This window comes from Stigmatopora argus, chromosome 16, assembly GCF_051989625.1.
Source record: "Stigmatopora argus isolate UIUO_Sarg chromosome 16, RoL_Sarg_1.0, whole genome shotgun sequence".
Taxonomy (NCBI): Eukaryota; Metazoa; Chordata; class Actinopteri; order Syngnathiformes; family Syngnathidae; genus Stigmatopora; species Stigmatopora argus.
This window is the reverse complement of record NC_135402.1, coordinates 10,780,852-10,792,792: the sequence shown is the minus strand read 5'-3', so window position 1 is coordinate 10,792,792 and position 11,941 is coordinate 10,780,852. Positions and strand designations below refer to the sequence as shown.

Here is an 11,941-nt window from a genome sequence, read left to right as displayed (position 1 = left end):
TGCATTAAACAAGCGTTGATAAGATTTGCTTTAACCAATCAGATTTCGAGTTGGCAACACCACAATGCCTTCTCGCAGGCGTAGGGATACGTCATTGCCTTCTAGCAGGCGTAGGGATACGTCATCGCTTTCACCAACTATGATTGGTTAGTGATAGAGTTGACTAGCCAGAGCTACCAAACTAAAAACTATCTGGAGCGAGCTGCACAAGCAAATATATTATGTTGATTAAAAGCAATTTTCAAGACGGACTTTTCAAGAAAAAAAAGCTGGACATCAAGGAAGGTCGGACAACTACAAAGCAAGCAAGCCTGTCACAACTGGGAATGAATATTTTCAGCACTAAATCGAATAAAAACGTATGCCAGAAATACGACAGGACAGGATCAGCTTTGAGCATTAGCTTCAATGACGATAGAAAAGAAGGAAGAAAAAGAGGGGGATGGATATTGTGTGCAGTTAAAAAGGATTTTTGGTGAGGTAAATGTCTATATTCCTAAATAATATTTCAATTGTATGACGTTATTATTGATTATTTTTTGTATTGCAGCTGTAGCTGCAGTAGAGGTTTTATAGCCATAAAATAATTTTTGCTGAAGGAGTCACTAGGAAATGCACGGACTGCCACTGTTTCTAAAGCACCTCTTTCATATGCCACTTGGTATTTTTCGAGTTGCTGAACCATTAGGTAAGAATAGACTCTTATTGCACTGGACCTAAAAAAATAATGTAACCTTGAAATGGCTGCCCACAAGTTGTCTGGCACCCCACGACCCTTGTCAGAATAAGCGGAATGGAAAATAAATGAATAAATGATGAAATAAACAACTTCCGGTCAGGATTTCATACCCGCCCGAATTCGTACAGCCTCCTCTCATCTCATTTTCAGGACTGCTTTATCCTCACTAGGGTCATGGGGGGTGCTGGAGCCAATCCCAGCTGTCTCCGAACCAGAGGCAGGGGACACCCTGAATTGGTGGCCAGACAATCGCAGGGCACAAGGAGACAAACAACCATTCACACTCTCAATCATACCTAGGGCCAATTTAGTGTTCAATCAGACTACCATGCATGTCTGGAATGTGGGGGGAAACCGGAGTACCCGGAGAAAACCTAAGCAGGCCCAGGGAGAACATGCAAGGTGGACCGACCTGGATTTGAACCCAGGCCCCCCACTGTGAGGCGCTAACCACTCAAGTCATCAGGCCGTCCTATACAGCATCACTAACAAATTTAAAATCAAATCCAATAGATTGCTGTAATGACTACATTTGTCCAGTAGATGGCAGAATTAATTAAAGAAAATGGTAAATTTGCACAACGTTTCAACTAGTTTACAGAGGCTCATTCATTTAGATCAGGGGTGGCCAAGTCCGGTCCTCGAGAGCCCCTATCCAGTCCGTTTTCCATGCCCCCCTCCACCAACAGACCTGAATCAAATAATCGGGATCGGTATGAAGCTTCTAGACGGCTTGCTGATGAGTTGATCATTTGATTCAGGTGTGGTAGCGGAGGGAGATATGGAAAACAGACTGGAATAGGGGCTCTCAAGGACCGGACTTGGCCACCCCTGATTTAGATAAAGCAATTAAGTCACTCTTAAAGTGAAATGACCTTAATTGTATCGTTGGAAGGTGGCGCTCGGCCAGCAAATAGAACGCAAATAACGTTCCTATGGAAGAAATAACGTAATATTTGGTGCTGCAGTACCCAATGATTATGTAGAATGGGGATTAATTCCAGATTAATATAATATATTAATGAGTACTTCGGTGCGTCGAAATATATTCCCGCACTGTCTCTTTAAGCATCTGGATGTGTGTCACTGGCCCCGCCTACTCCTGCAGCTTCCACTCTCTCCGTCTTCACTTGTGTGAGATGGGAGAGCGAACAGCCGCTCCATCACGGCCCAGCAAATACCACCGTTTGGCGGAGAAAAACGGATCCGAATACAACGAATACGCCGAGAAAATGGAGCGGATAAACAAGTCTTAGACTCCAGAGGGATTTCCGATGGTATTTTTACGCGAAACCAATGCCGCGTTCGCCGAGGTTGCGTGCTTGTGATCCGCGCTGCCGGTACAAAGGGACTCGGATTGAAGCTGAATGATCGGTGGGATGTGAGTGAGCGGCCCAGTTATCCCGGCTAAATCAGGAACTACCTGCTCACACCGCCAGCAAACCGAGAGGTTTTTTTCTGGAGATTTTTTTCATGGTGTGTTTCGTGCTGACACGACACATTTGAGATATGTTAAAAAAATTAAAAAAACTCAGTGACCTGTGCTGTTAAAAATGCATGACAAAAACAGCAGATTTTCTCATTCATTATGTGTCATCCATCCCGTCGTCCTCGTGAAAAGCTGCAGTATCGTCCAAAAAGGGATACGTTGCCAACGACGTGTCATCAATTTGTATCGGTGAGCAGGTCAAATAAAGGCCTGTCGTAAACGCACAATTGAACTGTGAGCTGTTGTCGTTGAGACTGTCGGATTGGGTAAAAAAAGGGAAAAAATACGCTATGGTTGAGCCGGTGGGATTCATCGAAGCGTGGAAGGCTCAATTCCCAGAATCTGAACCACCCAAGATGGAGCTGAGGTCCGTAGGAGGTATTGAACATGAGCTGGAGAGGTGCAAAGCTTCCATTCGGAGACTGGAGCAGGAAGTGAACAAGGAGCGCTTCCGCATGATCTACCTGCAGACCCTCCTGGCCAAAGAGAGGAAGAGCTACGACAAGCAGCGCTGGGGCTTCAGGAAGACCCCTCTCAATGAGGGGGTGGACCCCGGCACCTGTCAAGGGGCAGAGTCTCAGCAGCCACACATGCAGGAGACAGGCGTGGTGGGCTACGGCGCCGCTCCCATTTTGGACAGAAGCCGCTACCAGGCTCACGGAGACGGAACGGGCAGATCAAAACCAAGGCCGCCGCCGGCCAGGAAATCAGCCTCCCACGGAGACGGGCTGGAGTCCGCCTTCGAGGCACCCCATCAGGCCGAGTCCACGTCCTGCGACAATTTGGATGGTCTTTCGCCCTCCAAGCAAAGAGGGGGCATTTTGGCGTCGCCACGAAGGCCAGCACTTCCACCCCCGGACAAGGAGCCGCCCCTTGACCCGAAAGACAAGCTCGGGATGGGTCTTGGCGTGGCCGCCCTGAGGTCCAACTTTGAGCGAATTAAGCGGGCCAACTCGCACTCTGTAGGGGATAAAGGCCAAGAAAAGCAGCAGCAGCCGCCACTGCCTCCGCCCCCTTTGTACACAAACGTGGAGTTCCATCACGACCGGGGGTTGGTTCGCGTCAACGACCGCGAAGTCTCCGACAAGATTGGCTCTCTAGGAAACCAGGCTATACAGATGGAGCGCAAGAGATCCCTGCACTCGCTTCCTGGTAACCTGGCAACCGTGGCGGGTGACCTCCGCCCCAGACCAGTTTACAGGGGCCGGTCCACCGAGAGCACCTGCGGTTATGATGCCGAGTATGAAGACGGAGAACCTAATCAGAGACATCAGCGGTCCAACGGTGGTAAACCCCCACCTCCGCCTTGGCAACCTTCTGACTTCCAGGCCTACTCCAGTGTCTACGTCGGCGGAGTGATGATGGGCGAAGGCGGCGCCGACGGGCGGGGAGGTGTCCCGACGAGAGACCACGGAGGAGGCGACGACCACCTCCTCACCTGGCCCCGCCGCTCTTACTCTCCAGGGAGCTTCGAGGACGCGGGCGGCGGAGGGTACACGCCGGACTGCAGCTCCAACGAGAACTTGACATCCAGCGAGGAGGACTTCTCATCGGGCCAGTCCAGCCACGTGTCCCCCAGCCCCACAGCGGCCTTTCGCCGGCCCTTCCGCGAGAAGAGCCGCTCGCCGTCGCAGAACTCCCAGAACTCCCAGCACTCCTTTGACAGCAGCAGTCCTCCGACGCCGCAGTCGCAGAAGCGCCACCATCGGCAACAAGGCGGCCACGTGGTCATGTCGGAGGCCACCATCGTTAGTGTTCGCAAGACGGGTCAAATCTGGCCGCCTCATCACGGGAGAGTGTCGCACGATAACAGTTTCCACGGAGACCACCTCGGTGAGTTGTGTGTTAAATGCATATCTCGTGAGTGAATGTGTGTGTGCAAATATCCTGGATGGCTTCAGATGCTAACCCGGCGTGGGAGAAAGATCTCCGCCGCTTATTCCTGGAATGTCACTCGGGTGGGAGAACAATGCAGTCAGTCTTTGTTGAAGCAACGTTTTCTCATATGAGATCAGAGTCTGGAAATTCAATCACGGTTGTCTGGCTAGCTAAAATGAAGCCATTCTCTATCTTCTGCTCTTTAGGGCTTCAACTGCAAGCATTTTATTCAAACCATGGTATGCTCACTTCAGTTTGGTAGATGCGCTGAGAATTTCAGGATTTTCTTCTGGTAAAAATCTGCAATGGCATTTCGTCCATTTTCTGGTCAGAAAAAGGACAGCGAGTTGGCATTTAGGAAAGGTTAGCAACCGATTGTATTGAGCATTTTTAACCTCCTAGGACCTGACGTCCACATGTGTGAACATCAAATTTTTGGTTGTCACAAGACTACAATGTTACATTTTGGACTACAAGGGCCTAATTCTTTGTTTTTACACTCATCAGGTCCCAATTAGCTTAGATATCAAAGAGAAAATAAAAATACATGCCTTGCAAGAGTCTGGTTTTAGGAGGTTAAAATACGTTTTCACAATAGAAATGACAAGAGTTCACAGCTGCAGTGGAGTTACCAAATATCTTGACTCTTTCAATCCAAGCCAATTTTAGATAACCTCTAGAACTGGGAGGTTTGGGGGCTTAATCGATCTTTAGTGGTCACAGCGGTTGCAGGTTTTTGTTACATCTAACCCAGCGCAAACAGTGTAACCAATGAGGTTTCTGCTTAAGATAGCATCACTTGACTGTGTTCAAATAAGGTTAAAAAAGGATTAAAAAATGCACTTGCCATGGCCTTTCATGCAAAAATTTGCGTGACCGGACGTTTGGTCGAAAGACGTTTGGTCGACCGGACGTTTGGTCGACCGGACGTTTGGTCGACCGGACGTTTGGTCGACCGGACGTTTGGTCGACCGGACGTTTGGTCGACCGGACGTTTGGTCGACCGGACGTTTGGTCGACCGGACGTTTGGTCGACCGGACGTTTGGTCGACCGGACGTTTGGTCGACCGGACGTTTGGTCGACCGGACGTTTGGTCGACCGGACGTTTGGTCGACCGGACGTTTGGTCGACCGGACGTTTGGTCGACCGGACGTTTGGTCGACCGGATGATTTAGTAATAATAAAATGTAATGATTAATATCTATGTGGTTCGCGCGTCGGCCCACAGCTAAAAAAAATGGGATTTTATTTTGTGCGCTCCATATGATTTGCTGTGCGCAGAGAAGACGAGAGTAGTGCGCAATTGCGCACGCGCGCAGCTTAGAGGGAACATTGCTCAGCACTGAAGAAAATTTGTTTTAATTTGTTTATTTCCTTTCTTTTAAACTAGGGTCACCCTACTTTGTGGTTTTTCGATTATCGCGGCCATATTAACCGCGATATTCGAGGGATTACTGTATTTCCTAACATCCGTTCTATAGTTGTTGGCAGTGGAACAATGTTCTTATATCCCAGATCACCTCTTTTAGACATAAAGAGAACGTGATTTTCATAAAAGGTTTTCGTACAGCAACCGTGGCACTGGTATGTTTTGCTCTAGTGACATTTCAATCAATGGAACAGAGGGCTCATCATAACAGAGCTACATTTGACTCTGAAAGTGCTTTTTCCACTTCTTTAATACCAACGTATTGAATCAGGACACGGTGTCGGTAGATTCTGAAAATCAGGTGACTCGGACTCACATGCAAAAAAATGTGCTTAGGACATCCCAAGTCACAAACCTTTAGATTGTGCATAGTTTGCAAAAAAAGCAAATGGATCCCTGTTACATCTGCTACATTGAGGATTACCATCATCAGCTTTCTTTGTCTTAGCATCTTTTCCACTACAATGAGCCCCGTGGGGAGGATGACGGAGGGTGTGGTGGGGGTACGTATGCATTTAGCGGGATAATCTAGATTGGATCTTAAAAAGTTGCTTGGACACCCAGCGGGGGTGGAATCTCCTTTCTCCCATGCTTACGTGAGGGCCCAAAAGTGCCTCATGTTGACGGTGAAGACGATGATGATGAATGTTGCATGAATTTAGGCCCTGATGCCGCGCAGTTAAAAGGCGAGCAAGACACTTTGAGTGCGCGAAGCAGAGCTGTCAGCTCTCGCTCGGCTGGTCAAGAGAGCTCCAGATGGGAAGATATTTCCCGTTGCGTAACAGGAACACAGACAAACTAGAGGTTTATGATAATGATTACCTCACGATATTGTAATACAAAAACACATATTAGTATCAGGACTTAGTCAGGAATCATTCCACAATATTCAATTAACCACAAATAATAATATCCAATTGATAACCAGGAAAAATAAGCCCTTTTCAACCATCCTTTGAATTCAAATGAGTTTATCACTAGTAGATATCTAATCCAATTTAAGTTCACATCTTTTACACAACTCTGTTTTCACAGAATAAAACGATACTGGATAGCTTGTAAGTGGGGATAATGACGTGACAGAGATGATTACTAGGGCACCAGGCGGGGTGCCCCATAGTCAGCACCCCCAATGACTCTTGTAAGGATAATGGGTTTGGAAAATGAATGAATATTGATGAAACTATTGAATATTCTGCTAACTGTCCGACTTCAAGCGGATCTGACGTCTATGGAAGTCAATGGCAGCCAATGAGTTATTTAATGCATTCATTGAATAAGAAATGTAAAGACATTTTCCAATGGGGCGTCATTTTTTAGTGGGAGCTAAGTAAAATGCAAACACGCATGCAAACACACAGTTTAACAATTTGAAATTATGTTACTCACACTCAGAAAAACTAAAAAGGACGTATTAGAAATCCATGACAAACAAAGGCTGAAGGCACATGAATTAAAAACTCCTGCTGCTTCCGGCATGATCTCTGAAAGAGATTACAAAGTGAGCGGAAAAGGGTCAGACGGTCACGCTCATACGCTATCCCACTAATAACCAATTAGAGAGCAACTCTATCACAGCAATTTCAAAATAAAATACTGCAGCATCTTGTTTTTGGGTTGAACTGGCACTGTGCTCCGCTGTTATACATGGTGGCTACTATGCCGCTCAGATGTATCTAACGTACGCCTACAGCGTGTTAACCTCGGTTCCGAATATTTCTTCTAGCCAATGGAAAGCCAGCTAGGTGTTGGGAGATAGGAAAGTATACTATGACAATTTAAAAAATAGATATAGGAAGTCTATTTACGTTTCAAGGGATGTTTGATTTGACATTTTGTAACTTGATCTTTTTTGGTATGTTGGTTCCTCATTGACGCTTTTCTTAACCTATATATTTCATATACAGAACCATTTGTAAGTACAGACGCTCCCCTACTTACGAATGAGTTACGTTCCGAGCGATTGTTCGTAAGGTTAATTTGTTCGTAAGTTGCTTCAGTGCTATATTTTCTATTATAATTTATGTTTAAGGCCTATATAAGTATATTTAAGGTTTATATAAGTATGTTTAAGGCTTAAATAAGTAACACACAGTATGTACATGTACATAATAAGATAAATACAATGAAGTTTAACTTACTTTTGGAAGATGTACTCGATGCTTAAGGAGATGATGGAGGAGGAGGAGGAAGAGGAGGATTTTATATCATGGGAGGGTCTTCGTCGTCGCTGGAATGGACTTCAAAAGTTACTTCCTCCTCCGTAACTTCAATGTAGGAAGAAGTTGAGGGTCGAGGAGAAGAAGATGAGGGTTGATGAGTATCTTCCTTGGAGGATTTACTAGAAACTGGCCGAAAGAAGCGATCTAACGACGATTGCACAGTTTTCTTCTTTTTTTTCCCATCATAAATGATGAGGTAGCACTGTATGGCATCATTCAATTGATTTGCAATGTTTGTGCAACGTTCAATATTTGGGTCTTGATGCTCGAAGAGTGCGATGGCTTTATCTATGAGCGAATTTCTTCATGGGGACAGGCGTTTCTTCCTCCTCATCGTCCTCGACACGTTGCGGAGCCTCCTCCCTCTCACAGCGCCAAGCGTCCGTATTAGCGGCGGAAAGAAGCACTACTCGGAAAAAGGCGCGCAATACAAAATCGAACTTACGAACTTACAGCATCTCTTTCCGAACATTTTTCGACATATGCCATATTCGCAGACATGTTCGTATGTACTGTTGTTCGCAACTCGAATGTTCGTAAGTAGGGGAGCGTCTGTAGAGGTACCACTGTATATTGTCAGACCCCTAACATAAAGACACATGGACCAAAGAAAACGGAGTGAGAAGACATACTTTGTGTTTTAGTCAAACCCCTTGGAGCAGCATGGCTCCTCAGCAGTAGCGTTGCGATTATGAAGATGAGTCGCAGAAAGCTGTGGGACGCCGTCCTCTCACTCTTTTTGCATGAGTGCATAGCAGAATATGTGAAACTGTAACAAAATGCGGGTGAGAGGGCGTTGTCAAGGATGAAGCGCATCTTTTGTGGTAATGACACATAACAAGTGACCGAACAAAAAATGAAAGGGAAGATGATTCTTTAGTGTGTCATTCAATGGGAATGCTTCACAAGTTAAAGGTAAGGAGGAGGCTGGGCATCTGCTGTCTTCTACAGGACAGTCACTTGCGGATTCTTTTGCAACAATTTTCAAACATTTCCAGTCTTTCACGTGTCTGTGTATTTGGGCTTTGACTGATTTGAACCTGCAACAGCTGATCTAAAGGCAGTAATGGCGTGACTATAGTCGTTTCTTTTAATTTCCTGTAATTTTGAAAAATTGTATTGAATTACATTGAATGCTTTATTGTCATTATACAAGTATAATTAGATTTATAGCTTTACCATGTAGTGCACAAATAACAAAAAGAAACAGACAAATAAATAATCAATAAATAAGTAAATACATAACAAAAATAAGTAAATACATAACAAAAATAAGTAAATACATAACAAAAATAAGTAAATACATAACAAAAATAAGTAAATACATAACAAAAATAAGTAAATACATAACAAAAATAAGTAAATACATAACAAAAATAAGTAAATACATAACAAAAATAAGTAAATACATAACAAAAATAAGTAAATAAATATTAAATAAATGAATAGTCAACATGATAAGTGGTCACAACATAAATAAGTAGGGAAGTGGACAAATAACAACAAACAAATAAACATAAAAATGAATACATAATAATAATAAATAAATCATCTATAAATAAGTAATAAATAAATAAGTAGTCGACTTATGAAATAAGTAGTCGACTTATGAAATAAGTAGTAGTCAACATAGGTAAGTAATCCCTCGATTATTGTGAATTCACTACTTTTTCAGGAGTTTCTCCGGAAATGCACCCCAAACTCCGGGACTCAATACAACCTCCCTAAACTCTGGAAATCCCCCAACATTTTCCCTTACATTTGGTTTTGCAGCAACCATTTCGGAAAAGTACCAAATTTCCAATTTAAATGCCTCAAAATTCACAACATCGCTATGGCTCTGCCATCTTGATTCAACTGCACTGTAAACAGGAAGAATTTGGGTAACACAAGTGCATTGTGAATCATCTGAGTTGCAAGTTCTGACGAATGATTCGTCTTGCGCATTTTCAGCGTGGCAATTGATTCGAAATCGATTGCATCGGTAGCTGATGTCCGCCATTTTTTACCGCCATTCTCATCTGTCTCCCGGTTGGGAGTTTCATTCTAGATTTAGACATTTTTATGAACTTTTTAAAATATCCCTCCGAAAACAATCCGCGCTGTATTGAGGCCGTGAAAGTTGAAGCCGCAAAGTGAAGAAGGGTCACAGTAGTACTTTATGTTTAGTTTGCAATATTTGTGTCTTTGTGTGCCATCTTATTTCTCCACGTAGAGGACAATATCAGCAACGAGTCACAATAATGGATCATTTAGCAAGGTGTATGTGTGTGTGTTTGATTCTTGATTGAACTTGACACCATCCAAGACTGTAACCAATAATTTTGGATTCTGGTAGACATGTTTCCTCATCATCAGAATCATCTGGAATAGTTTAATGTCTTCTGTATTTAGAATTTCTCTAGAATAACCATCAAACAATTCACTTTAACAAGACTACATTTAGGACATAATTACAGAGAAACATTTCGCAATGCAAAGATTAAAGTCGTACAAGCATGCTATGCCATGACAGCTGTGCAAGTGAGGAAGAAATTTACCCAACAGCATCCAATGCTTAACAATGGAATATAAAGCGGCAGTAGCATTGAATACTGATTAGCAGTCAATGTGATCTTTAATGACGTAATTATTATTATGATTTATTATCCAATGAGGTTAACATACAGTATATTTACTTTTTTACAGCAGGACCCATAACGTGATTTAAAACACATAAATATTTTATGGTGGTAACATTGGACCTCGAAATGATTAGTACCTAGATTTTCATTTCCTATGGGAGTCCCTTTTCTTTCTGTCCGTGTGTCTTTGCTTTTCAAAATAGAAATGTCAGCTAAAACGTATTGTGTCTGGCCTTAGTTGTTCCATTGTCAGGAACCTGGCTGGTTCTACTGATCTGTGCTTTTTAGTGGTTGAAGGCTATGGGAAAAAAACTACCTCTGCAACGAGAGCACGGATTTATTGGCGATCTGGGAAAAATACAGAGTACTGACCTGCCACTCCAAATTTTACAGATTATATCTCCAGATTAAACGGACTATTTCTTTTCGTTTAAGCATCTGCCTGTATTCTGAGTGTGATATACAGCTCCTACAATAAAAATGCTCTTGGAAAATCCCTTCTGATAAGCACCTCAACCGCTTTCGTTTCCCTCCCTCCTGACCAATGTTCTCTCTAAAATGTGCGCGTGCGCAACTGCGCACTACTCTCGTCTTCTCTGCGCACAGCAAATCATATGGAGCGCACAAAATAAAATCCCAATTATTATTTTTTTAGCTATGAGGCCGACGTGCGAACTACTCATCCGCCAGGCCGCCCATTCATAGATATTAATCATTACATTTTATTATTACTAAATCATTTATGTGTAGTAGATTTACAGCTGCTTATGGCAGGTGTGATACTGGTGTGTGCCCATAGCGAGCAATGATGATGTTGCTCACAACGGTACTCAGTGTGCTCAGGGAGGTTGTCTTTCTGCCCAGACAAACAAAAAATTAGAGGGAACATTGCTCCTGACCCACCACATATCGGCCGCTGTGTTTGTTTGTGTACTGCCCATTTTTCTGCCTCCTTGGTAGGATGCACAGGGTCATAAAACACAGTAAAGGCTCTCGAATTCTTCCTTCTTTAACCTCTTAAGACCCAAACTCTTGCAAGGCATGCATTTTTATTTTCTCTTTGATATTTAGGATATAATTAAGCTTCAAATCAGTGTAAAAACAAAGAATTATCTTTTTACATGATGCAGTTTCTGAGAAAAATTATGTCCACATCATCAGTGGATGCCAGGACCTTGTAGTCCAAAATGTAACATTGTAGTCTTGACAACCAAAAATGTGATGTCCACACGTGGACGCCAGGTCATAGGAGGTTAATTCTCTTTCTCTGCCCGCTCTCTTTCGCTCCCCCTCCTTCTCTCTACTCATGTACGCATAATCAGATAGCATTTTTTTGTGGCTTCCTTGCCAGTTCTACTTTCATTTAATGCTAAGCGCAAGCTGATTTTTCTGAGGCCTTGAATGCATCATTCTAATGCAGACTTGCCTGAAAGCTTTAAAGATTAAAATATTTTCCGTTGACCTCCGTACAAAAAAAATAAAAATTCTCCCTGAAAGTTACAGATGACAAATGTCTGTTGTGGCTATAACATAACCTTAAATTGTGGCTTCTCAAAATG

General features: G+C 43.4%; 1 protein-coding gene across 2 annotated transcripts in view; it reads left to right on the top strand.

The window, feature by feature from the left end:
* Positions 1-1,853: 1,853 nt before the first annotated feature.
* bcr (BCR activator of RhoGEF and GTPase) overlaps positions 1,854-11,941 on the top strand; it is a 92,757-nt gene continuing 82,669 nt past the window's right edge. For both annotated transcript variants that reach the window (XM_077623610.1, XM_077623609.1), the window contains exon 1: positions 1,854-4,061. In XM_077623610.1, coding sequence (XP_077479736.1) covers positions 2,519-4,061 — 1,543 coding nt within the window. In that variant the 5' untranslated portion in view covers positions 1,854-2,518. The remainder of the gene's footprint in view (positions 4,062-11,941) is intronic.